This window comes from Ambystoma mexicanum, chromosome 8 (genome assembly GCF_040938575.1).
Source record: "Ambystoma mexicanum isolate Mex_15411 chromosome 8, UKY_AmexF1_1, whole genome shotgun sequence".
Taxonomy (NCBI): Eukaryota; Metazoa; Chordata; class Amphibia; order Caudata; family Ambystomatidae; genus Ambystoma; species Ambystoma mexicanum.
The window spans coordinates 1,081,525,752-1,081,551,316 of record NC_090929.1 but is presented as its reverse complement, the minus strand read 5'-3'; the positions used below and the strand labels follow the sequence as shown (position 1 = coordinate 1,081,551,316).

The following is a 25,565-nucleotide window of genomic DNA, read 5'->3' as shown; positions in this document are numbered from 1 at the left end:
AATCAGATACTTACGTGTAGATATTGGAATTTGGGTGCTTGGTTAGGCTATGGTTTTGGGTGCGCAGAATCTCCACAGCCTTTTGGGAATATTCTTTGAGCTGGAAAAAAGAGGGAAAGTGTTAGAAGGACCATATCCCCCCTAGAAAAGGCCACAGATTATGTTTCTAGTTCCATCATTACTTCCTCCTCCACATGTCAAAACAGTCCAAACAAGCTAAAGTCATTGGCTTGCAGCGAGCTCATAATGTAAGAGGTCAGTAAAGGAACCATTTTAGTCTAGTCTTGGACATTTTCCCTTTCCTCTTTGTCCTGCAAATTCTCTAGGACCAATGATAATGGAAATGACTGCTTACAGGCTGTTCAACTACCCAAGATACATGTCGCTTCTGGAGTCAAGTTCATTTCCTATCCTTTTATATAAAAAAGGCTGTGATTAGAGTTTATTTTCTGAATTCCTCTGGTGAGTGGTTTGGATAGAACAACCAATAGTTGTGTTCAGGATTTCCATCAAGGTAGACAAAACTCTCACAGATAAATATAACCTAGCAGTGGTAAATATAACCTAGCAGTAAGCCTTCGCTCTTAACCGGGGCAGAAAGTAGTGTGAGGCACAGATCAAACACACAGTTAAGACTGTCCACATAAAGTATATTGAAACATATGTATACCCTATTTAACAATCACGTGCACAGAAAGTCAGTAGTAAAACATGAAGGAGCTCATGTTTCAGTTCTGTGTCAATTACACGAAGGGGAACTGTCCTGTTTAGACCTTTGAGTAAATAGGGGGGGTCCTCTCTGATGGAGCAAAAAGAGGGTAAAAAGGGGATGTATATGCTTGAAAGTCACCCTTACACACTCCGCTGTGCAAAATGAGTGAATGCTGCCAGCCATTTATGCATGGCAGACAGCTTCTACAATGGATTCCTACGGAATCAGTCTGCTCTTTGCTTGTGTAAAAAGCAGGTGGATGCCATAGGAATCCACCTGCATTTTCACCAGCATGAAAATACATGCTGGCACAAATGCTGGAGTATTTGTATGGTAGAGGGGACGGGTGATGCACAATCGGAATTGAAAATCTTGAAAGAAAATATTGTGATGTAAATGTAATGCATAAACTTAATACTACTACTAAAACTACTTAATACTCCTCAGACCACCAGCTCAGACCCTACAGTCCTAGTCGATATCTACAACCGGGCCATGCTCAAAGCCCTTAATACCAGTGCGCCTCTAAAATTACGTAAACATAAACCGCATTCTCACCTGAACTCCTGGTTCACCCCACCAACTCAGAGACTTACGTAAAGAAAAAAGAAAGGCTGAAGCCCATTGGAAAAATATACCCTCTCAGGTCAACAAAATCAACCTAACTCTGGCCTCCTCCACATACAAAGCTGCTATTTTTGCTGCCAAAAGAGATGTCTATAATAAACTTATCCCACAGGTACAATCCAACACTAAGGAACTCTTCAAGATCCTCAAGGAACTGGAGGCTCCTGTAGCCCCCTTGGTGACTTGCTCACCAGATGCAGCCTGGTGCACGAATATTTAAAAGCCCCTCCTAAATAAAATTGCACCGTGCACACACCATCTTTCAACCTCCCAGCCACCTCTTCGCGCCCCCAAAAACCATCCAGTTTCTCCCCACTATCCATTGAGGAAGTGGAAAATATTATCTCAAAGCTTAAACCGTCGAATTGCCAAGGCAACACCTGCCCTGCACCAATCATTAAGGAAGCTGCACACGACCTTGCTCCTTTCATTACCACATTCATTAACGCCTCCTTCAGATCAGGCATCGTCCCTGACAACTTAAAAGATGCCTGGGTGATCCCTTTAATCAAAAAACCCACCCTTGACCCAACCAACCCTGCAAACTACAGGCCCATCACCACGGTACCATACCTACTAAAAATACTGGACCATGCAGCATACCATCAAATTCAGGCATACCTTGAATCTAACCAACTACTGGGTCTCCGTCAATCGGGCTTCCGCCCTAAACACGGCACGGAAACCGCTCTGCTAGATCTAAAAACCCAAGTTATCTGCCCAGCTTTTTTGGTCGGAAAACCTAAGCTAGATTAAGGAGATTACGGGGGCTGACCTACCCTTGCGGCCCCTTGTGCTTCTCTTTGGTGTACCGGCCGCAGATGTGGGAGAGGCACCTTTGTCACGAGTGGTTCAGGCCATGTTGTGGGTGAGGAGGCTTGCCTTGGCCCAGAAGTGGAAATGCTCTGCGAGGCCTTCTAAAGCTGACTGGTTAGCAAAACTCTGGGTGATCTTTACGTATGAAAAACTCTCGGCGATTACTCACGACACCATTAACTCATTTTTTGCAAGACTGGATGGTGGTTCTGCTTCATGAAGATTGTGAATCAATGAGACTTTGAACTATGAGAATCTTCAGTAACTTTTAACATGTGTATTGCCACCTATGATGTCATTGGCTGCCCTTCGATTCTAAGATTTGAGCTCGTTTCGCCAGCACTGACTGTATATTTGGTCCCGATTCTGTGTGATGCCTTTCTCTCCATTGCTCCTCCGTGTATGGTTTGGTGTGAGCAGGGGGTGGGGATGGGGTGGAGTCTGGTTTGGGGGTACTTTGAATCTGTTTCTTACCAATGTTATTCTACGGGTTTTTGTTATTGGAAAATTATAAATGCTTAATAAAAATTCATGTAAAAAAAAAAAATAATAACCCAAGTTGAGGACCTGAAAGATAAAGGCAAGATTGCACTCCTCCTCCTGCTGCTCGATCTATCTGTGGCATTCCACTTGGACGACCACAAAATCCTTTGTCACCACCTCAAAATTGCTGCGCACTTCTCTGACTCAGCATCATCCTGGATCAGTTCATTTTTAGCAAATAGGACCATGAGGGTCTTCTCTCCTCTAGCCTCTGCAGATCTTGCCCATGTCCCATGCGGAGTCCCTCAAGGATCTTGCCTATCTCCCACATTATACAAAGTGTTTACCAAGCCTTTCTTTGACATACTTGACTATCTAGGCGTCTCGTACACCAACTACGCCGACGACACCCAGATACTTATCCCGATCTCTGGTGACTTTGCTCTTGACACCATGGCTTTTAATGACATCTATTCTATCATCCAGGCTTGGATGGCCCATCATGGGCTCTGCCTTAATGATGAGAAAAAGTAGTTACTCATCCTCGGTTCGCACACCAGATTAGCCAAACTTAATCCAGCGTACAAAGCATTCACCATAGATGGTAACATCAACGTGTCCAACACAGCAAAAACCCTGGGCATCCATCTGGACGCAACACTCTCCCTAACTAGACAAACCAACGCTGTAGTGTCGGCATCAGCATATACTTGCAAACTTATTACAGCCTGCAGACCCTTCCTGAACAGAGATAACTGCATAATCCTAGCCAGAACATTAATTTTGGCTAAAATAGACTACTGCAACGCTCTCTACCTCTACCTAGGGACCAGCCAAAAAAATATTGACAAGCTACAAGTTGCTCAAAACAACTCCATAAGGGCGGCCCCTCAACATCCCCAGAAGATCTCACATCTCAGACTTAGACGCAGCCTCCACTGGCTCCCTGTCGGGCAGCGAATCTCCCTCAAAACCTTAGCCTTAACCTACAAGGCTCAGAACAACCTGGCGCCTGCTTACATGACCAGCCACTTCATGCAGCATGCCTCAAGCAGACCATTGAGATCAGCCTATATTAACACTCTCACTATACCCAGATTTAAGTTACAGTCTGCTGGGGGCTCAAATTTCCCAGTTCTCGCTTCTAAACTTTGGAAAATTACCCTGCAACACTCAGAGCAGAAGCTACGTTTGCTTCCTTCAAAAACAAAAACAAACTCTGGCTCCACAAGCTTGATGAGCCCACAACACCTTCTACATAGGCTCTGAACACAAATTATCGGTCCCTTAACCACTCCCGCCTTGCGCACCTCCCATCTCTTTCCAATCTCAGCTCCTGCTTCATTCCTGGTTTCCTGCATTATGATTAAGCTATGCTTTGCCTTTGTATTACCTTGACTAAGTCTACGTCACTGTTGTAACTTACTCTGCCTGCCTGTATCCACCTTCTTGTAACCACTAACCACCTTCTTGTAACCACGCGCCCAGATGACCCAGGGCAAGTTTGTGCGCTATAAATAAATACAAATAAAGGTTTTACACAAGACTTCTACGCATTAGATTTATGTAAAAGTTCACTGAACATGAACCTCTAAGTAAAGATCATCAAACAGTAATGGGGCACCCAACATACATTACTCTACTACAGTGACACATTATCAAGTGTCAAGAATTATACACGGTTGCAGTTCAAATTGTGAAGAACAACAAGTTACTTACCTCCAGTAATGTTTTTGACAGATGTTCCTCCCACGGATTCCTCATTTTAGATGCATTATTTCTGCAGCAGCAGCTCACTGAAACATCTGTGAGCAGGAGGCGCCATGCAGCTCTGGCGTTGAGGTTCCTCTGTGCCATTCATCGTCGAGTCCTGATGTGATGTTGCCATCTGTACAAATAGCCCATAACGTACCCTATGACCTTAGTTACTAGTGTTTTCCTTTGCTCAGTCTCGTTGGGGATCACAAATCATATGGGACACCCTTCAGCATTGAAAAAGACAGCAACAGGAGAGAGTGCTTTGACTTGTGGGGATTGAGCCCTCAATATATTATGAGCCCCTTTGTAGGGAATTTAAAGAATGGTTTACCGTTGATGACACAGTTTCTTAATAAATAAACTTAAACCTTCCAGGGCTCCAGGACCTGACAAGATCCCTAATACTGTAATTAAAGAACCGATACTTGGGGATAAGTTACCGTATGGTCTATTTTTAGAGATCTTAAAAAGATGGAGATCATACTGAATAGTTGAAGGAGATCGACCTTAATCCATATAAACGGTGATCGGTTGATCCCTTCGATGTTTGCTGGCCATTACTGATGCACGCTCTAAAATATTCGCTCAACTCCTTATGGAAAAAATAACTTGTCAGAAAAAACAAACTCTTCAAGAACCAACAATCTGAGTTTTGAAAAGGAATGGGGACTAGTGTTAATCTTTGGGTTGCGTGACGAGGACGAGGCTCATAGAAGAACAAGTTACTCTTTTACCTGGTAACGTTCTTTTGATGGGATGGTCCGACGATGTATTCCATATCTATGACAATCATCACAGCTGTGCTGCTTCGGAAAATCTTTCGGTGTCTGCGTCCTGCGTCGATGACGTCGATACGCTGTCCTCGAGGGCCTCCGTCAAGCCGACGTCACCGGATGTTGTAAGTAGGACGCACGATGCCCGTAGCCTCAGTTATAGTTTTTTCCCAGAACGTGTGGCACCAATCTTCTGCCAGTATGACCACAGAAAGCCTTGCGGAAACGTAAGCTGCAATCGCATAAGAAATTCTGTACCGGGGAAGGCAGAGAGGGAGCGATATGGAATACGTCGTCGGACCATCCCATCGAAAGAACATTACCAGGTAAGAGAGTAACTTGTTCTTCAAGGGGATTGGGTCCTCCGCCGTATTCCATATCTATGACAAACTCCCAAAGCAGTACCAACGTAAGGAGGTGGGAAAAGAATTTAGAATACACGAATTTAGAATGCCCAATCAAATTGCAGAGTAAAGGACCGCCTTTCCAAAGGCCAGATCCTGCCCATGGATAGAATCTAGGGTGTAGTGACGTACAAAAGTATGGACCGAAGCCCAAGTGGCTGCGTCACAGATGTTACGAATAGGAACACCCCTCTGCAGGGCAGTAGAGGCAGCCATAACCCTAGTCGAATGGGCCCGTAAGCCTACTGGAGGGTCCTTAGCCGCCAGGCGGTAACATTCAGAAATTGCCAAGAAAATTCATCTAAACAAAGTCTGCTTAGTCACAGCTTGTCCCAAATGCCTTCCAGCATAACCAATAAAGAGCAGATTGTCCACTCTGACCCGGGACATGCGTGAAATGTAGAAACTTAAAGTTCTCCTAGATCTAACCTATGGAGCCTCTCCTCGTCCTTACCAGGATGCGGAGGAGGATAAAATGCCGGATGAACAACCTTCTGGCTTAAATGAAACTCCGACACCACCTTCGGAAGAAAGGAAGGACGAACTCTAAGGACAACCCTGTCCTTATGAAACACAGTGAAGGGTGTCTTAACTGAAAGTGCCTGTGACTCACTCACTCTGCGAGCGGAAGTGACTGCAACTAAAAATACAGTTTTAAGGGTTAACAGTCTCAAAGGACAAGAAGGTAAAGGCTCAAATGGAGCACCCATGAAGAAGTTGAGAACAATATTCAAATCCCACCCTGGCACCTGGAAAGGTGACGGAGGGAACACATTAGTGAGCCCTTTCAGAAACTGAGAAATTAACAGGATTTTAAAATAACACTCCTCAGAGGAGCGCTTAAATATGGACAGCGCCGCCAGGTAACCTTTAATGGTACCCACTTGCAAGCAGCCACTGTGGGCTAAAGAAAGCAAAAAAGACAGAACCACAGGAATGTCGCATGAAAAAGGATCCACATTCTGAACCCTGCAGCAGTCGCAGAGCTTTCTCCAATGGCAATGGTACAGGGACTTTGTTGCCGGCCGTCTGGCCGAAAGCAACACCTCCATCACGTCTTCAGGGATGTCCCAATCTTTAAACCTCAACCTTTCAGAAGCCAAGCGTGAAGGTTGAGCGATCTGACCGCTGGATGGAGAACCTGACCCCCCTCCCGTGAGAGCAGATCGTCTCGGTAGGGAAGACGATGTGGAGGGCAGGTGGACAAGTCGAGAAGGTCCGGGTACCACGTCCTCCGGGCCCATGCCAGAGCAATGAGGATCATCTGGGAACTGAACCTCCGTAACCTCCGCAGCACATGCGGGATGACGGGGACTGGAGGAAACGTGTACAGCAGTGGGAAGGACCCAAACGCGTCCCCTAAGGCTCCTCTTGGAGGAAATTCCCGCGAACAGAACCTTTCGCACTTCCGGTTGACACTGGAGGCGAAGAGATCCACTTGAGGGGTCCCCCAAAAGGCAAAGATCTCCAGGAGAATCTCCTGAGCCAACTCCCACTCGTGAGAGATCACGCTCTGCCTGCTCAGAGCGTCCGCTGTCTCGTTTTCGTCTCCGGCCAGATGAACTGCTGAGATCGAAGTTTCCTGCTGGAAGGCCCAGAACCAGAGCTGCATCGCCTCCCTGCACAGAGGAAGTGACCCTGCCACCATGGCAGGTGACAGACAGATGACCCAGGACTTGCTCGGGAGAGCGCGCCCTGATCAACCAATCGTCCAGGTAGGGGTAGACATGAATCCCCCCTTTCCTGAGATACGCTGCCACCACCACCATGAGCTAGGTGAAAACCCTCGGGGTGGAGGTCAATCCGAACGGCAGGACCCGAAACTGAAAGTGCGAGTCGCCAACCGCAAACCTCAGGTACTTCTTGTGCTTGAGATGGATCGGCACATGAAAATAAGCATCCTTGAGGTCGAAAGACACCAACCAGTCCTGAAGTTGAAGGGCCTGGAGGACTTGAGAAAGAGTAACCATCTTGAACTTGTCCTTCCTGAAGAGCTTATTCAAACCGCCCAAATCCATGATGAGTCTCAATCCCCCGTCTTTCTTCGAAATCAAAAAATAAGGGGAATACCATCCCTTGTTCCTCTCCGCTACAGGCACCGGTTCTATGGCGCCTTTCTCCAGCAGGGATTGAATTTCCTACACAAGGAACGGATCCAGACTCTTCAAAGAGAGATTCCCTGGTGGATTGTCGTGGGGCCTCTGCCGGAAAGGAAGACAGTAGCCGTGGGCGATGATCTCCAGAACCCACACATCTGAAGTAATGGCACGCCATTCTACCAGATACTGCGCCAGCCTTCCCCCAAACGGAGAAGCATGTGCCTCAGGACTGAGCTGAAGCGGCTGCGGAAGTGCCTGAGGGCAAAAAGGCAACTGCCCGCGCGGTCTTGGCACCTCGAGTACCTCGTTTTCCACCTCTGACACTCCTACGGTTGTCCCTCTGACTTGCAGCTCCCCTCAATTTACTAAAGGACGAGTAATAGCGAAAGGAACCTCCCCTCCATTGCTGTCCCCTAGGACGAAAAGGCGGAGGTTGACGTACTGCAGCGCCCAACGACTTCGCTGCAGCTTTGGAGGTCTGCAACCTCTCAAGGCTCTCGTCAGCCTTGCTGGCAAAAAGATGTTCACCATCAAAGGGCATGTTGAGAAGCCGAGCTTGCACATCAGGAGCAAACCCTGACTTCCACAACCACGCAAACCTGCGTATCACGGTGCTCGCCTCCATGGACCGGCTGACGCAATCAATCATGTCCAGACCCGACTGAACGGACTCGCACATGGCATCCTTGCCATCCTGCACAGTAGCAAGGAAACCATCCCGTTCCTCCCCTTCGGGAATATGATCAGCCGCTAGGGAAATACATTTCCACAGAGTGTGCGTGAAACGAGACGAGGCACAGATGGAGTTGGCAGCCTGAAATGCCATACCCTCAGAGGAAAACACCTTTGCCAGCCATGTAAACGCTTGTCGTCCCCATCAGGAGGGATGGTAGGGTACGACACCTGCTTTGCGGGGCCCATAGCCGCCTGCACCACCAAACTTTCCGGAGTGGGGTGCGTGGTTAAGTAGCAGGGGTCGCCACTGGCTGGGCGATATTTCTTCGGCAAGGATCTGCTCACTGCCGGAAGACTCTCCAGAGAAGTCCAAGCCGCAGCCACCCTTCTCTGCAACGCCATATGGAAAGGCAGCACCGGGTCAGTTGGTGGACCTTGGTCCACGATATCAGTCAGGTCATCCTGCTGAAAATCCCCAGGGGGGGCAGACCACCCCAGATAATCCGTGACCCTCGACATCAAGCGCTGTTAAGAGGAGTCGGCATGCGTGCCAGGCTCAGGCCTACCAAATTCCACCTCCGAAGAGGTGTCGAGCCCACTGGCATCATGCAATGACTGGCGTAGGTCCTCAAGTTGGCTATGACCAGAAACCAAGTCATCAGGGACCTCTGCAGGAACCACACCTTCCTCAGACCCCTCATCCAACTCAGAAATATAACCCAGAGGCTGGAAAGAGGGAACTGAAAAAGGAACAAAGACATGTTTTGCCTTAGACAGAGCCTTTCTGGGGCGTTCCCCCGTACCACGAGGCAATCCTGACAAAGCCGCCTCGAAAGGTATCGAGGGCGTTGATGGAATCGGTTTTGATGTCGAGCGCGGCGGCGACGGCGTCGACACAGGCCTCGAGGGAGGAGCCCCGAGCGTGTCTCTCGACAGCCTGGGCGCCGATGGCGTCGACGACTTCCTCGGAGGTGGGGCTTAGAGAAAGTCCGTTGACGACCTCGGCGCCGCCGGCGTCAATGTCTTCCTCGAAGACTTCACAGGTTCTCGCGGTCTCGAGGGCCTGGAACGGGCATGCCTAGAGCGACCATCCTTATCCAACCGGGACCTCAAAGGCACCCGGTGGTCGCGACGACTGCTCGAGCCCGAAGGCGGATGTGCAGTGTCTCTAGCACGGCCACGACCGGCGTCCTCCGACGGCACGGACGGACTGGAGCCCTGCGATTGAAAAATCGCCAACATCTCCTTTCGGAAGGAATCCCATTCCTCAGGAGTGGAATGCTTGTTGGGACAAGCAACCCGCCGACGGGCGGAGTCCTCGGAAGAGGACGGGGAAGGCGACCTGTGACGGCGCTTCCTGGAGTGCCTCGAAGAGGCAGAGGAATGTTGGGACCGACTCCCAGACCCAGAACCCCAAGACTCACGACAACGATACGGAGAGTCGCCCCTCGAATCGTCTGTCGAAAGACCAGTGTAACGTGACTTTCGGGGCTTGGCCGCCTTACCGACCGACAGCTTCTTCTTACGCTCCCGCAAGGCCTTCGATGTGAGCGATTGGCAGTCGACACAGTCGTCCATATCATGGTCCTCCCTGAGGCACCAGAGGCAAGCGTTGTACGTGTCCGTTAGCGACATCTTGGACCTGCACACCCGACGCTTCTTAAACCCGGACCGCGGGGTGGAAGAAGCCGAAGACGACATGCTTACAAGTAGCAACGAAGAAACAGGTTTGAAGAACCCAAAGAACAGGATTCAGAAGAATTGAGGCGCGCCGAGATCTCTGAAGCGAACACGTTCGTGGAAAAAAAGGAACCAAGGATACGGACGTCGTGCGTCCTACTTATAACATCCGGTGACGTTGGCTCGATGGAGGCCCTCGAGGACAGCGTATCAACGCAGGACTCAGAAAGATTTTGCGAAGCAGCACAGCTGTGGTGATTATTGTCATAGATATGGAATACATCGGAGGACCCAATCCCCTCGAATGGGACAGTTCATTCTTTCTCCAATGTTTCTCTTTTTCGGGCTTCCCCTCAGTCTCAGCCTTCGAGTGCATGGACTGGACCATCGATGGCGCCAGAGATTTTTAAGGAGGTCGGTTTAGAGCAAGCTTTGCAGCCTGAACGTGGAAGGATTTCACTTGCATTTTGGCGCATGACGCACACCCCCCTGTGTCATTACCCGCGCCAAGGCACCAGAGGCATATCTCATGCGGGTCGACAACAGACATTTTGGTATTGCAGTCGATAAACCGCTTGATCCATGGATGGGGATATCTATCAGATGAGGAATCTGTGGGAGAAAGGCAATACATTGAAAGCATACACTTGGAATAAGAATTACAATATGATGAAACTGGTTAGTAAATCACATTACTTCATGTATGTACTTTATCCTTTAAACTTACCTTTTAGTTACATTATTAAATTGAAAGATGCAAAAGTACCAAGGTTTATTATGCAACTTCACTTTGATTTGCTGCAGACATATTCGAGGTTGGGTATATGGAAAAAAAATCCCCTACTCGGAACGGTTATGCTGTCTTTGTATGCTTGAAACAGAAACTTTGAGGTATATGTTAACATGCTGTGATAAGTTCAAAGAAATTCATAAGGGTTTTCACAAATTGAAATTGTTAGGGAGAATTCTCTTATAAGGCTAATTTCCCAAACCTAGTGAGTCCCCCAGCAGCTTTGCTGGATTTTTGGGGTTTGTTTTTTTCTCCTGCTAAGAGTGAGACTCTTTTTTTCTCACTCTTAGGCATGATTTGAGTGTCTGACTCTTTGTGTGCTTATGGGCTATGGGGTTTTCTTTCTACTCCATTAGGTATCGTCTATTTTTTGTGTGTGTTACACAGCACCCTCAGTGCATTAACACAGGGGTGTGATAGTGACCCCCAAACATAGACTCCATACCCTGCGACTGACTACTGTCTCCCAGAGCATGTAAAGTCACCATTGACTTTACTAGTCCTAAATTGTGAACATAACCAGCACAAATCATCATATTGTGGAAGTACTGGAAGGGGTAATTATATTGCCCCTGGGTCTGTTTTCAAGGGGGCACTATCCAGTCCCCCCTTGTCGAGTTTCTGGCTGGTGGCAGCGGTTACCACGCAAAATATTCCACCGGAATATTCTCTATGGGATTTTCCCATTGATTTTAAACGCACCACTTTTTGGTGTAATGTTAAAGATAACGCCGGTTTATTTATTTAATATTAACTCCACGGTTGGGTCTTTTTGCCAGAACTCTTTTCTAAAATGGCGTTTGTGTCCGTCTCTGTAACTCTGACCAAGGTCGAGCCCTTTGTTCCACTATTTTGGCGGGCTTCTCCACAGAAGCCCTCCAAATGGTGCCACTCTGTCTGGGTTCCACAGGAGGGATGGAGGGGGGAATTGGCACCCTGGACTGCGTTGCCTCAGCAACCCCTCTACTCTGATTGGCCCAGTGGTGAGCCGCCCGGCTCACCACTTAGCATGTGTGATTGACAGCTAGGCTGATGAATGGGGTTTTTTCTGCATAAAAGAACGGCCTTTGGGACTGGAACTTCAGAAGTCGCCACAGGACCCAAGAATCCCAAGAGGGAAGAAGCTGAGCCATCGGCAACGACGACACCACTGGTGGAGCCCTGCTGCAATGACCTCTCCACTTTGCCGACAAGAGAAGATCTTCTGCTTGACGAGTCTTCTTCCTCTGAGCTGGTGGGAACAACTAGTTCGCCCTTTTCGCCTTCCAAAGAAGTCTCTTGGTTGAACCGCCCGTGCCAAGCATCCCGGCGGCCGGATAGCCAAGCTTCACCACTTTGACCGCGAATAAAAGGAACGCTCCTGTTATTGACGAACTCCGCGGCTGGCTTCATCCTTGTGCAGTGCAACGACTCCACGTTTCCTCCTCGACGAGATCCTCTCTTCCCCTGGTCAAAACAACAAACTGCAACCACTGCCAGGAACTACTGCCACCGCTGGAGCTTCCTCTGTGTTTAAGGTACTGTGCCCTGTGTTAGGAAGAATTCTCTGTTTAGGCTGAATTTCCTAACCTAGTGAGTCCCCCAGCAGCTTTGCTGGATTTTAGGGGTTTACTTTTTTCTCCTGCCAAGAGTGAGACTCTTTTACCCTCACTCTTGGACATGACTTGAGTGTTCTCTGTGACTTGCTATGTGCTTATGGGCTAGGGGGTAATTTTCCCCATAGGCCATCATTGGTTTTTGAATGTGTGTTACACAGCACCCTCAGTGCAGTAGCACAGGGGTGTCTTAGAGACTCCACACCCTGGGACTGACTACTGTCTCCCTGGGTCTGTAAAGTTACCATTGACTTTACTAGTCTTAACTTAGGAACTTAACCAGTACAAACCATCTTACTGTGGAAGTACTGGTAGGGGCAATTAGATTGCCCCTGGGTCTGTTGTCGAGGAGGTACTGTCCCGTCCCCCCTCGCCGAGTTCTGGCTGGTGGCAGTGGATACCACGGAAATATTCCACCGGAATATTTCCCAATGGGATTTCCCATTGGTTTTTGATGCACCACTTTTTGGTGCAATGTTAAAGATACCGCCGGGTTATTTATTTAATATAAATTCACCGGTTGGGATTTTTTGCCGGAACTCGCCGCCAAAATGGCGCCTAGGTTCACTTCAGTAACCCTGAACCCGAGTCGAGCCTTTGTTCCACTTTTGGCGGGCTTCTGCACAGAAGCCCTCCAAAGTGGTGCCATTCTGTCTGGGTACCACAGGGGGTGTGGGAGGGGGTTTAGGCACCCTGGACCGAGTTGCCTTGCCAACTCAGGTCGCACTCTAGTGTGATTGGCCCAAGTGGTGAGCCACCCCGCTCACCACGTAGCATGTTTGAGTGACAGCTAGGCTGTATGAATGGGGGTTTGCTGCATAAAAGCAGGGTTTTTGGGACTGGTTCTTGAGAAGTCGCCACAGGACCTAAGAAGCTGAAGAGGGAGAAGCCGAGCTGACCTGCCAAGACGACACCACCGGTGAAGCCCTGCAGAATCGTCTCACCACTTTTCCCGACGACAGAGGAGATCTCCCGCCGGAGAGTCTTCTTCCCTTAACTGGTGGGGACAACCAGTTGCTGCCTTCTTTTCGCCGTCCCGAAGCATCTCGTGGCCGCCTTGCCTGTGCCAAGCACCCCGGCAACCGGGATACCACTTTTTACCTCAACCGCGAAAGAGGGGTAAAAATCCTTTGTGACCGGAGAACTCCACGGCTGGCCTCATCCCTGGTAGTGCAACGACCTGCAGCCTTCCTCCCCGTCGAGATCACCTCTTCCTCGGGACGACGCCGCGACTTGCACCCACTACCAGGAACGACTACCACCGCTGGAGGAATCTTTCCACTTTTAAAGGTACTGTGTTCCGCCCAGCCTCCCTTGCCACCGATTGTACGGGGTAGATTTAGCCCTCGGCTCTCGAACCTGGGTAGGTCTGGGACACCCTAACTAAACTTTTCAGAACCATAGTAAAACCGTTTTCTACTCACCTGCAAAGACTTGTGACATTGTGTGATCTTGGGCACATTTTCGCCTGGCTCCCTCTAATGCGGCCCCGAACTAATTCTCCTTGTTCCACTATTGACTGTCTTTGCTAACCTTATGTGAAAAGTGTTTTACCTAACTGCTCTCTTTATTTCTGTCTTTCCCCTCCCTTTTGGTAATACTTGTTGGAGTACCATCTAACGTTAAGCGCTCACCTCTGGTTGGAAATAAGTGGTGTTAACTTAGAATTGTCCAACAAACTATTAGGGATGTACATATGAGTAATAGTAACTGTGTTTGACTTTCTTATCTTTTCTAATGTACTAGTGTAATTTATGAGTGTACCTTTAATAAATAAGTTTATACTTTTACACCTAGCTCTGGTCAGTGGTTGCTTGTGCTATTGTACCTCTGTACCTATTATGTATCCTCTGTATACTGCCTAACTCTTCTTGAGGGAAGTCTGACTGCTCAGCCACAGCTACCACAGTGAATCTGTGTGGTACAGACTGCTACCAAGTGGGTTTAATGCCAACACCTGTAGACTTAAATCTTTTGCAGTGGTCCCAGAGGGAACTGCACAAGTGTCTGCCTAACACTGGTGTACAGCGGTGAGATCTGTATTGAGTATACACTTTAGAGTACTTTTGAGATACCTTAGTGCAACTAACCACAAAGCTTAAGCACAAGAAAGAAAAAGTCATTTTTAACCTGTCTACTATGGAAAGTTATAGTCAAGAGTCCCTTGCTACAAAAACTGCTGATTGTCTAAGACTTCTCTGTAAGCATAAGAATCTCATGACTAAAGGAAAGAAAATAGAGCTAATAGAAAGGTTGTTAGAAAACCAAAGTCTGGAGGATGGTCCAGAGGAACCTATCACTCCAGCAAATGTAGAAAGCAGCAATGATCTTGATATGGAACAAAGTATTGATGATCTTGGGTCAGAACCAGAAGAGGAGGATGAAACTGTTGTAGATAGTCCCTCTAGGCCTCTGTCTGCTCTACCAGCTGTACCTACTGGACCTTTGCCAGGTCCCACATTTAGCCCTCAATACTTTGAACTAGAGAAAATGAAACTTGAATTAGAGTACAAGAAACTTAATGCTCAAACTGACAAAGAACTAAGGCTAAGGGAAATGGAGCTCAAGTATGAACTAGAAATGAAGAAATTGTCTGTTGAGAATGCTTCTCTCTCTGGCTCCTCTAGAAGTTCCAGTCCTAAAAGACCCCGGATGCCTAAGGAATTGATTGGTATGTATGAGCCTAAGTTGGATGTGTTGGATTGGTTGTCTATGTTTGAGTATAACCATGGGCTCCAGAACATCACAGGTAATGAGTTACTCACCTGGTTGTTCTCTAGGCTTCCCCCTGTTGCAACTGATGTGGTAATGGAGTTGGGGGAGGAGGATAGGAAAGAGTATGAATGTGTGAAACTAGCTTTGATAGCTAGGTTTGGGAAGACCCCTTCCCAGTATCTTAAGAGATTTAGGAGCCTCAAAAAGCATGATGGTACCCCTTGGGCTACCTGGGTGTGTGAAGGGTTGAAAAACTTAGAGGGATGGATTAAGGGTTACAAGGTGAACACTTATGAAGGAATGAGAAATCTTGTAATGATGGAGTCAATTTATGATGCCTGCTCTCCTGAGCTCAGACAGCACTTGGCTGATTCACAGGAATTAGATCCTAGGAAACTAGCTAAGGCTGCTGACTTGTGGGTTGCCAACAGGGCTACTCACAAGGATTCTGGGGTAACTCAGAAGAAGGATGAGGGAAGACAGCCTAAGAAAGACTCCAAAGAGAATTCTAATAATCCTAATTCCAAAGAGGGCCCCAAACAAAACCATAAGGGTAAGCCACCTGGGAAACCACAGCAGAGTAGTATACCTTCTGGTGCTAAACCAGAAGGAGGTCAGAACAAGCCTCCATTCCAAAGGACCTTTGGGGCCTGTTATGTTTGTAAGGCTACTGACCATGTGAAAGGAGATCCCAGATGTAAGGGTAAACCTTCAGGGGTCCAACTTGTCTCCTTAGCCTTCGCTCCAGAGGAGGAAGTCACTATGGCAAGTGGAAACTTTCTACTACTGACTGACGAACCCACTGGAGTCTCAGCCAGTGTTTCTTTAGTCTCTCTGGGGTTGTGGGAACAACAAAATTTAGATGTGTATAATTCTATCCCAGATAATACTAAAGAGTATTATAAGGACAGTGTCCACGTGAATGGTCAGGAGACCCCTGCCATCAGGGACACTGGGGCCAGCATAACTGTGGTGGATGAATCATTTTTCAAGGCAGACGATGTTGCTAAGGCACCCAAATGCCTCACCAAGTTAGCTGGAGGGCCTGTGCAGATGTGTCCCCAGTTACCAGTTCTCATCCAGTGTAATGATATGGCTGTGAAGATACCTGTCAGTATACAATGTGAAGTGCCAGGAAGAGTTCTGCTGGGAAATTACCTGAAAGCTCTTGGAGTTGTGTCACATACCCCCAGACCTCCTAGTAAAAGGTTACGGGAGCTCACCAAGTCTGCAAGAGAGAAAACCCTGCGAGGTTTATCTCAGGAGATGATGACAGAAATCACTCCTCTCCCACGGGAGCAACTTACTGCAGTAACTACCAGATCAGGAGCAAAGGGGCAACCCAAGGCTCCTAGAAATAAACCTACAGCAAGCACTCCAGTGTTTCCAACAAGGACTTCCCCGAGGTTGTCCAAAGTTACACCTGTAACTCCACCTCCAGCTGAGGCTGAGAGGGAGGTACAACCCTGTTTGGTTGAACTAGACTCTGAAGAAGAGCTAGTAGGAGGCCCAGAACTTATTGGAGACCTGGACCCGGCTGACCATCCTGAGCTGCAGTCTTTACTGGCAGAAGGTGGACCCAGCAGGACAGCTTTTCGTAAGGGACAAAGAGAATGTCCAACTCTGGAGGGCCTTCGCCAGCAGGCAGCTTCTCAGGCTGATGGGCAAGAGCCTGGGAAGTATAGGTTACACTGGGAAGATGGCCTCTTCTACAGTGAACCAACCGAATCTGAACCTGGAGCATACCAACGCCTGGTAGTGCCCCAAGAGAACAGACAACAGTTCTTGCAACTAGCCCACGAGATTCCTTTAGCTGGTCACTTGAGTTTCAAGAAGACCAAGGAAAGGCTCTCTCTCTACTTCTATTGGCCAAAAATGGGGGCTGAAGTAGATAGGTATTGCAGGAGCTGCCATACCTGACAGACTTCTGGTAAGGTTGGTTCCAAGAATGTGGCACCTTTAGTGCCTCTCCCAGTTGTGGGAGTCCCATTTGAGAGGGTAGGGATTGACATTGTTGGTCCCCTTGATCCCCCAACCTCCTCAGGCAACAGGTTTATCCTTGTTGTAGTAGACCATGCTACTAGGTACCATGAGGCAATTCTTATGAGGACTGTTACGGCTCAGGCTGTGGCTAAGGCCCTCCTTGGTATCTTTACCAGGGTTGGGTTTCCTAAGGAGGTGATCTCTGACAGGGGGACAAATTTTATGTCCAACTACATGAAAACCATGTGGAAAACCTGCGGAGTTACCTACAAGTTCTCAACCGCCTACCACCCTCAGACAAACGGGCTGGTAGAAAGATTTAATAGAACCATGAAGAGCATGATAGGTGCTTTAGAAGAACCCCTTAAGAAGAAGTGGGACCTTCTACTGCCATGCCTTCTATTTGCTTATAGGGAAGTCCCTCAGGAGGGAGTAGGTTATTCTCCCTTTGAACTTCTCTATGGCCATCCCGTCAGAGGCCCCTTGGCCCTAATTAAGGAGGGGTTGGAGAGTGCTCCTTCCCCCAAGCCAGTCAGAGTGACTGACTATGTGATAGGTCTCCGAAGGAGAATGTCACACATGATGGCAGAAGCAAGTGATAACTTGAAAGCTGGCCAAGCTCTGATCAAACATTGGCATGATCAGAAGGCTAACATGGTTGAGTTTACTCAAGACCAGCTAGTTCTAGTTATGCTCCCAACAAGGCAGAGGGCCTTGCAAGACAAATGGATGGGACCCTTCAAGGTTGTGGGAAAACTTGGAGAGGTCAACTATCTGGTGGATCTGGGCAAACCCAGGGAAGCTCCCAGAGTCTTCCACACCAACCGCCTCAAAGCCTATGTCTCTAGACCAGAAGTAGGAGCCGTGCTTCTAGCTTCATCGGAAGAGGAGGAGGAGAGTGACGCTCTACCTGACCTCCTGAGAGGCTTACCTTTGGACGAAAAGGTTGAAGGAGTTAATCTCTCTTCAGATCTGACCCCTGAGCAACAGGAGGAGTGCAAAGCCATGTTAAATCAGTTTGCCCCCCTGTTCTCACTTTCACCAGGCTTGACCCCTTGGGGACAGCATGAGATACTCACTGGTGACTGTCTGCCAGTCAAAAGCAGAGGATATAGAATGTCAGAACATGTCAGAACCCACATCAAAGGTGAGGTCAAGAAGATGCTTGATCTCGGGGTAATAGAGCCCTCTACTAGTCCATGGTCTAGCCCAGTGGTGTTAGTACCAAAGGCAGGATCCAAAGAGTTGAGATTCTGTGTGGACTATAGAGCTCTTAATGCAGTCACCAAGACTGATGCCCACCCTTTGCCAAGGACAGATGAGTTGGTGGATAAACCTGGTGCAGCCAAGTACCTCAGCACACTGGACCTTACGTCAGGCTATTGGCAAATAGCCCTGACAGACCATGCAAAGGAGAACACTGCATTTTCTACCCCAGTTGGCCTATACCAATTCAAGGTTATGCCTTTTGGACTGACAAATGCACCTGCAACATTCCAAAGGATGGTGAACCAAGTTCTGGCTGGGATGGAGGACTTCTGCATGGCATACTTGGATGACATTGCAGTCTTCAGCCACTCCTGGGAAGAACATGTGACCCACTTAGGACATGTTTTGCAGGCTCTTGAGCAGGCCAACCTGACCATAAAGGCAAGCAAGTGCCAAATTGGTCAGAGTAAAGTGGTCTACCTTGGACATGAGGTAGGAGGTGGAGAAATAAGGCCTTTGCTCAGCAAGATTGAAGCTGTGCAAAATTGGACAACACCTACTACTCAGACCCAGGTGAGAGCCTTCTTAGGCCTCACTGGGTACTACAGGAATTTCATTGAGAACTATGGGACCATAGCTTCTCTTCTGAATGTGATCTCGTCTCCAAAATTCCCTAAGAAGGTCAAATGGACTGAGGAATGCAATCAGGCCTTTGAAAACCTGAAGAAAGCTCTCTGCCAAGCTCCAGTACTCAGAGCTCCTGACTACCACCAAACTTTCATTGTACAAACTGATGCTTCCAATGTAGGTATAGGTGCAGTTCTTAGCCAACTGGATGAGAAGGGTAGGGAACACCCCATTTGCTTCATCAGTAGAAAACTGAAGGATCCTGAAACAAGGTGGGCAACAATCGAAAGAGAATGCTTTGCTATTGTGTGGGCACTGAAGAAGTTTAGGCCATGCTTGTATGGTTCTACTTTTGTCATTCAGACTGACCACCAACCCTTGAGATGGTTAATGCAAATGAAAGGGGAAAATCCAAAACTATTGAGATGGTCAATCTGCCTCCAACGGTTTGATTTCACCATTGAGCACAGGTCAGGGTGTCACCATCAAAATGCTGATGGACTCTCTAGGATGTATGTCATCGACTAGAGGTATGAGGTTCATCCAGGAGTGGATTAAATCCTCCTGTCCCTTAGTCTGGGGGGTGGGGGGGCGAGTGTTAGGAAGAATTCTCTGTTTAGGCTGAATTTCCTACCTAACCTAGTGAGTCCCCCAGCAGCTTTGCTGGATTTTTGGGGTTTACTTTTTTCTCCTGCCAAGAGTGAGACTCTTTTACCCTCACTCTTGGACATGACTTGAGAGTGTTCTCTGTGACTTGCTATGTGCTTATGGGCTAGGGGGTAATTTTCCCCATAGGCCATCATTGGTTTTTGAATGTGTGTTACACAGCACCCTCAGTGCAGTAGCACAGGGGTGTCTTAGAGACCCCCAAACATAGACTCCACACCCTGGGACTGACTACTGTCTCCCTGGGTCTGTAAAGTTACCATTGACTTTACTAGTCTTAACTTAGGAACTTAACCAGTACAAACCATCTTACTGTGGAAGTACTGGTAGGGGCAATTAGATTGCCCCTGGGTCTGTTGTCGAGGGGGTACTGTCCCGTCCCCCCTCGCCGAGTTCTGGCTGGTGGCAGTGGATACCACGGAAATATTCCACCGGAATATTTCCCAATGGGATTTCCCATTGGTTTTTGATGCACCACTTTTTGGTGCAATGTTAAAGATACCGCCGGGTTATTTATTTAATATAAATTCACCGATTGGGATTTTTTGCCGGAACTCGCCGCCAAAATGGCATCTAGGTTCACTTCAGTAACCCTGAACCCGAGTTGAGCCTTTGTTCCACTTTTGGCGGGCTTCTGCACAGAAGCCCTCCAAAGTGGTGCCATTCTGTCTGGGTACCACAGGGGGTGTGTGGGAGGGGGTTTAGGCACCCTGGACCGAGTTGCCTTGCCAACTCAGGTCGCACCCTAGTGTGATTGGCCCAAGTGGTGAGCCACCCCGCTCACCACGTAGCATGTTTGAGTGACAGCTAGGCTGTATGAATGGGGGTTTGCTGCATAAAAGCAGGGTTTTTGGGACTGGTTCTTGAGAAGTCGCCACAGGACCTAAGAAGCCGAAGAGGGAGAAGCCGAGCCGACACCACCGGTGAAGCCCTGCAGAATCGTCTCACCACTTTTCCCGACGACAGAGGAGATCTCCCGCCGGAGAGTCTTCTTCCCTTAACTGGTGGGGACAACCAGTTGCTGCCTTCTTTTTGCCGTCCCGAAGCATCTCGTGGCCGCCTTGCCTGTGCCAAGCACCCCGGCAACCGGGATACCACTTTTTACCTCAACCGCGAAAGAGGGGTAAAAATCCTTTGTGACCGGAGAACTCCACGGCTGGCCTCATCCCTGGTAGTGCAACGACCTGCAGCCTTCCGCCCCGTCGAGATCACCTCTTCCTCGGGACGACGCCGCGACTTGCATCCACTACCAGGAACGACTACCACCGCTGCAGGAATCTTTCCACTTTTAAAGGTACTGTGTTCCGCCCGGCCTCCCTTGCCACCGATTGTACGGGGTAGATTTAGCCCTCGGCTCTCGAACCTGGGTAGGTCTGGGACACCCTAACTAAACTTTTCAGAACCATAGTAAAACCGTTTTCTACTCACCTGCAAAGACTTGTGACATTGTGTGATCTTGGGCACATTTTCGCCTGGCTCCCTCTAATGCGGGCCCCGAACTAATTCTCCTTGTTCCACAACCTTATGTGAAAAGTGTTTTACCTAACTGCTCTCTTTATTTCTGTCTTTCCCCTCCCTTTTGGTAATACTTGTTGGAGTACCATCTAACGTTAAGCGCTCACCTCTGGTTGGAAATAAGTGGTGTTAACTTAGAATTGTCCAACAAACGATTAGGGATGTACATATGAGTAATAGTAACTGTGTTTGACTTTCTTATCTTTTCTAATGTACTAGTGTAATTTATGAGTGTACCTTTAATAAATAAGTTTATACTTTTACACCTAGCTCTGGTCAGTGTTTGCTTGTGCTATTGTACCTATTATGTATCCTCTGTATACTGCCTAACTCTTCTTGAGGGAAGTCTGACTGCTCAGCCACAGCTACCACAGTGAATCTGTGTGGTACAGACTGCTACCAAGTGGGTTTACTGCCAACACCTGTAGACTTAAATCTTTTGCAGTGGTCCCAGAGGGAACTGCACAGGTTTCTGCCTAACACCCTGCCTGACTCCCTTTCTTCGGTTTGCCCAAGGTGACCCTTAAATCCTTGGCTTGCCAACTGGGTTGGCCCCAGGCCTTCTAACTTTACCTTCTTGAATCGCCCCAACCTCTTTTTGAGCATTCTGCAAAGACTTTTAGTGCATTTTAAACCGTGTGATCCTGGGCACATTTCGCTTTGCTCCCTTTAAAGTGGGCCTGGCCTATGAACTTTGGCTCTACAGTCTATCCTGCCTGTATTCCCTTGCTGAGAACTCCTAAAAAGTGTTGGGACCCGTTTTATTTCTATGCTCTGCCTTTTTTCTCTCCCTTTAACTGAACTATTGGAGTGCCAACAAGTTAAGCGCTCGCATCTGTTTAACAAATCGTGGTGTTTTAATTCTGACTTGTCTAATAGTTATTAAGGGAGGTGTGTATACTTTACCTGACTGTGTTTTAACTTGCTTTTTATTTAGAGTGCTAGTATATTGCCTAAAGTGTGTATTAAATAAATAATTATATACTTTTTATACAAAGCTCTGGTCAGTGTTTGTTTGCTCTACTGTGTTTTTAGCCCTATTGTGTATACTCTATATACTGCCCTACTCTTCTTGAGAGAGGTCTGACTGCTCAGCCACAGCTACCAGGTAAATCTGGGTGGTGCAGACTGCTACCAATTGGGTTTACTGCTTACTCCTGTGGTCTTAATCTTTTTGCAGTGGTCCCCAAGGGAACTGCACAGGATTCTGCCTAACAGAAATACAGATTGGATGATTTTTATAAAGATCAGACATGGGTTTAGAGCTATACGAAGAGATGTGGCAAATAATGTTTGTTTTAATAGATGTAATACTACTGAATGTATATTTTATGTGATTTCCCCTTCTCATCTCCTACTTCCCACTCCTCCTGTGGTGTTGCCTAGGGCTCTATACTCTCCCCCTGGCTCTTTAGCATCTACCTTACTCTACTTGCATGCCTCATCTACACCTTTTCCTCCAACTTCCAGTGTTACGCAGACGATACACATCTCTTCTTCAGACTCTCTGCTAACCCTCCTTCGCCCTCCATCATCCATGACTGCCATCTGGCATCCAGTCCTGGTGCACCTACAAGTATCTCTGCCTCAAAGCCTGTAAAACTGAGACCCTTCCCATTGGGATCCCTGCTCCCTCCTTCTTCCTCTCACTTTGGCCTTCCTCCTTGAGCTCTCCCCCTTCACCTTCAACTGAAGCCAGAAACCCTGGAGTCATCTTCAATCCTCCATCTCCTTCCTCCCTTACACTCAGGACATTGCCAAGAAGTCCAACTATCAGCTCTTCCTATTCAAATGGATTCTACCGTTTCTCACTTCCCCTCAGAGGCTCAATGTGACTCAAGCCTTGGTTCTCTCTAGATTGGACTACTATAACAGCCTCCTCCAGAATCTGCCTTCTTCCACTCTGCAACCCCTTCAGCTTATCCAGAATAGGGCAGCGAGACTTATCTTTGGCCATAAGCCCAGGGACCACATCCCTCCTGCACTAAAAAGTCTTCACTGGCTCCCGGTTGCTGCATGCATTAAATTCAAATTCCTCTGCATCATTCACAAGGCTGTCTGGGCCAGCGGACTGCACAATCTTCAACTTTATCTCACGAAAACTCTCCCTCCAGACCACTTCATTCCTCTGGCACCAACATCTTGTGTGCAAAGCGTTTTGCTAAACAGAGGGCAGCGGTTCGCTCTAGTTCCTCTGCGGGCTCTATCCTTTGGAATAGCCTCCTCCTCTCCCTGCGCTTTGGCCAGGATCTAAGCTCCTTAAGACTTTCCTCTTTTCCTCCTCCTTCGCATCTTCTCTCCTCTGCTAATCTCACAGGTGCTGTATGAGTGTAGTTGTCGCTTATGCATCTTCATATCCTTGACCTCCCACACCAATTTTCCCCAGCTCCTGTCTATCCACAGCACTTTGCATCTGCACACCCTTCGCCCTGGAGACTCGCATTTACACCTCTCGCGGCCCAGGGCGTGTAGCACTCAACAAACCTAGCACTTCGTCCATGGCTCGCCCTCGAGCTTTGACTCCCCAGCACTAACACACTCTTCCTTTCTGCACTTGCACGTTCTGAATACTCAGATGGCAACATTACATTAAGTAATTTCTCCTTCAATGGATTGCCTTTCTCCCGCAGATTGCTCATCTGATAAGACTCCCAAAGCAGAAAATGAAGGAAGCGGACAGAAGGTTATACCAAGATATTGTCCAGCACTGCCCTGTCAAAACGCACATTAGTAGTACAAGCCACATCCACATTGTAGTGCTTTGCAAAGGTGTGCAGGGATGACCATGTCGCAGTGCGACAAATCTCCTGGACAGTGACTCCCCTTCTGCAAAGCTGTTGATGCTGAGACCCCCTCCCACACCCTTGTCAAATGAGCCACAATGCCTGCTGGTAATTCCTTCCCAGCGGACTGGTAGCATTCATCTATGTAGAAAATTATCCCTCAGGATAAAGCCTGCTTGGTAATGGGCAGGACCGTATGGGCTAACAAAAGGCCACAAAGAGCTAGTCAGCTCTCCTGAAATCAGCTGTCCTGGCAATATAATAACTCAAAGCCCTCTTCGGATCTAGGCGGTGTAACCGTTCCACCTGCATAAAAGGGTGCAGAGGTGGGTAGAAGACCAGAAGGTCAATGGATTGCAACAGGTGAAATTCTGAAACAACCTTCGGGAGGAAGCCAAGCCTTACCCAGAGTGAAACTTTCTCCCGAAAAAACGCAGGAAGGGTAGTTTACAGCATAAGGCCTGCAGTTCATTAACCACCAAGAAGGCTGTTTTCAAAGAGAAGCTGCAAGGGACAAGAGTGCATGGGCTCAAAGGGAGCCGCCATCAGAAATGTCAGAACCAGATCAAGGGCCCAACCCAGGACAAAAAAGGGAGTTGGCGGAAACTTATCTACCAGGCCTTTTAGGAATTGTGCCATTACCGGGATCGTAAGAAAATGAACCTTGATCCGGGGATCTTTTAAACACAGCAAGGCCGCCAGATATCCTTTGCCTAATCTGAAGGCCTGCAGAGGCCAGTGACAGAAGCAACTCCATCAGTGTAGTGGTGTTATGTTATTTGACATTTATATAGCGCTCTATGCATCATTGGTATGACCTCAAAGCGCTGGTAGGTTGAACGCCCTCAGGGACCGTAGTCCAGGTCAGTTGAAAGAATAAGGTGTCGTAGGGTGCTTGGGTGCACCAGTTGTGTGCAGCTGATGTAACTGCCCAATGATAGCTGATCCTAGGTGTGGGGTTATTGATATCAGTTGAATGTGTTCAGTCTGGCGGGTGGACACCAAGACTGGGTTCTGGCTGCGTTTTGCCTGCAGGACGCTTATGTGTGCAGCTAGGCCGGTTTGTCATGGGCTAGAGCTGCGTATTATTAGAATGATGAGGTGTTCATGGGGTAATGTTCGAATGTGAGCAGCTAGGCCGAATTTGATCGAGGGGTATAGCTATACTCTAATTGAGTGATGGTGTAGAGCAGAGAGTAAGCATAGTGATATGGGGTGAGAGTTTGAGTTGAGTTATGATCTAAAACATAAGTAAATTACAGAGCTGTCTCAGGCGACCCTTTCTTGTTGTGAGTCGAGCGAGTCAGAGCAATCATGATTGTATAGTACATGTGAATGATTCACAGTGCTATCTCAGGGGGTACGCCAAGATGTGAGCTAAAGTAGCTTTCTAGAAGTGAATCAATCTAACAGGAACAATTCGGTGTGTTAATAAATCACAGTATCATCATAGTGTGCATCCTCTAGATTTGAATCAATGTAACAAGTTTCAAAGTGTGCGACGCAGACTAGTAAATACACAGTACGATCACAGTGGGCACTTTCTAGGTTTGAGTCATGTGGGTTGATGTGGGCCAGTATTCACAGTTCTAACTAAATGTGTCAAGGCTATCATTCGAAATTCTATCTGAGTGTGACCATTGCTCTCATTCAAA

At 47.9% G+C, this 25,565-nt stretch overlaps 1 protein-coding gene across 6 annotated transcripts in view; it reads right to left on the bottom strand.

The window, feature by feature from the left end:
• UBR4 (ubiquitin protein ligase E3 component n-recognin 4) overlaps positions 1-25,565 on the bottom strand; it is a 2,945,062-nt gene that overhangs the window by 778,364 nt on the left and 2,141,133 nt on the right. For all 6 annotated transcript variants that reach the window (XM_069611069.1, XM_069611071.1, XM_069611072.1 and 3 more), the window contains one exon: positions 15-100. In XM_069611069.1, the coding sequence (XP_069467170.1) occupies positions 15-100 (86 nt within the window). The remainder of the gene's footprint in view (positions 1-14; positions 101-25,565) is intronic.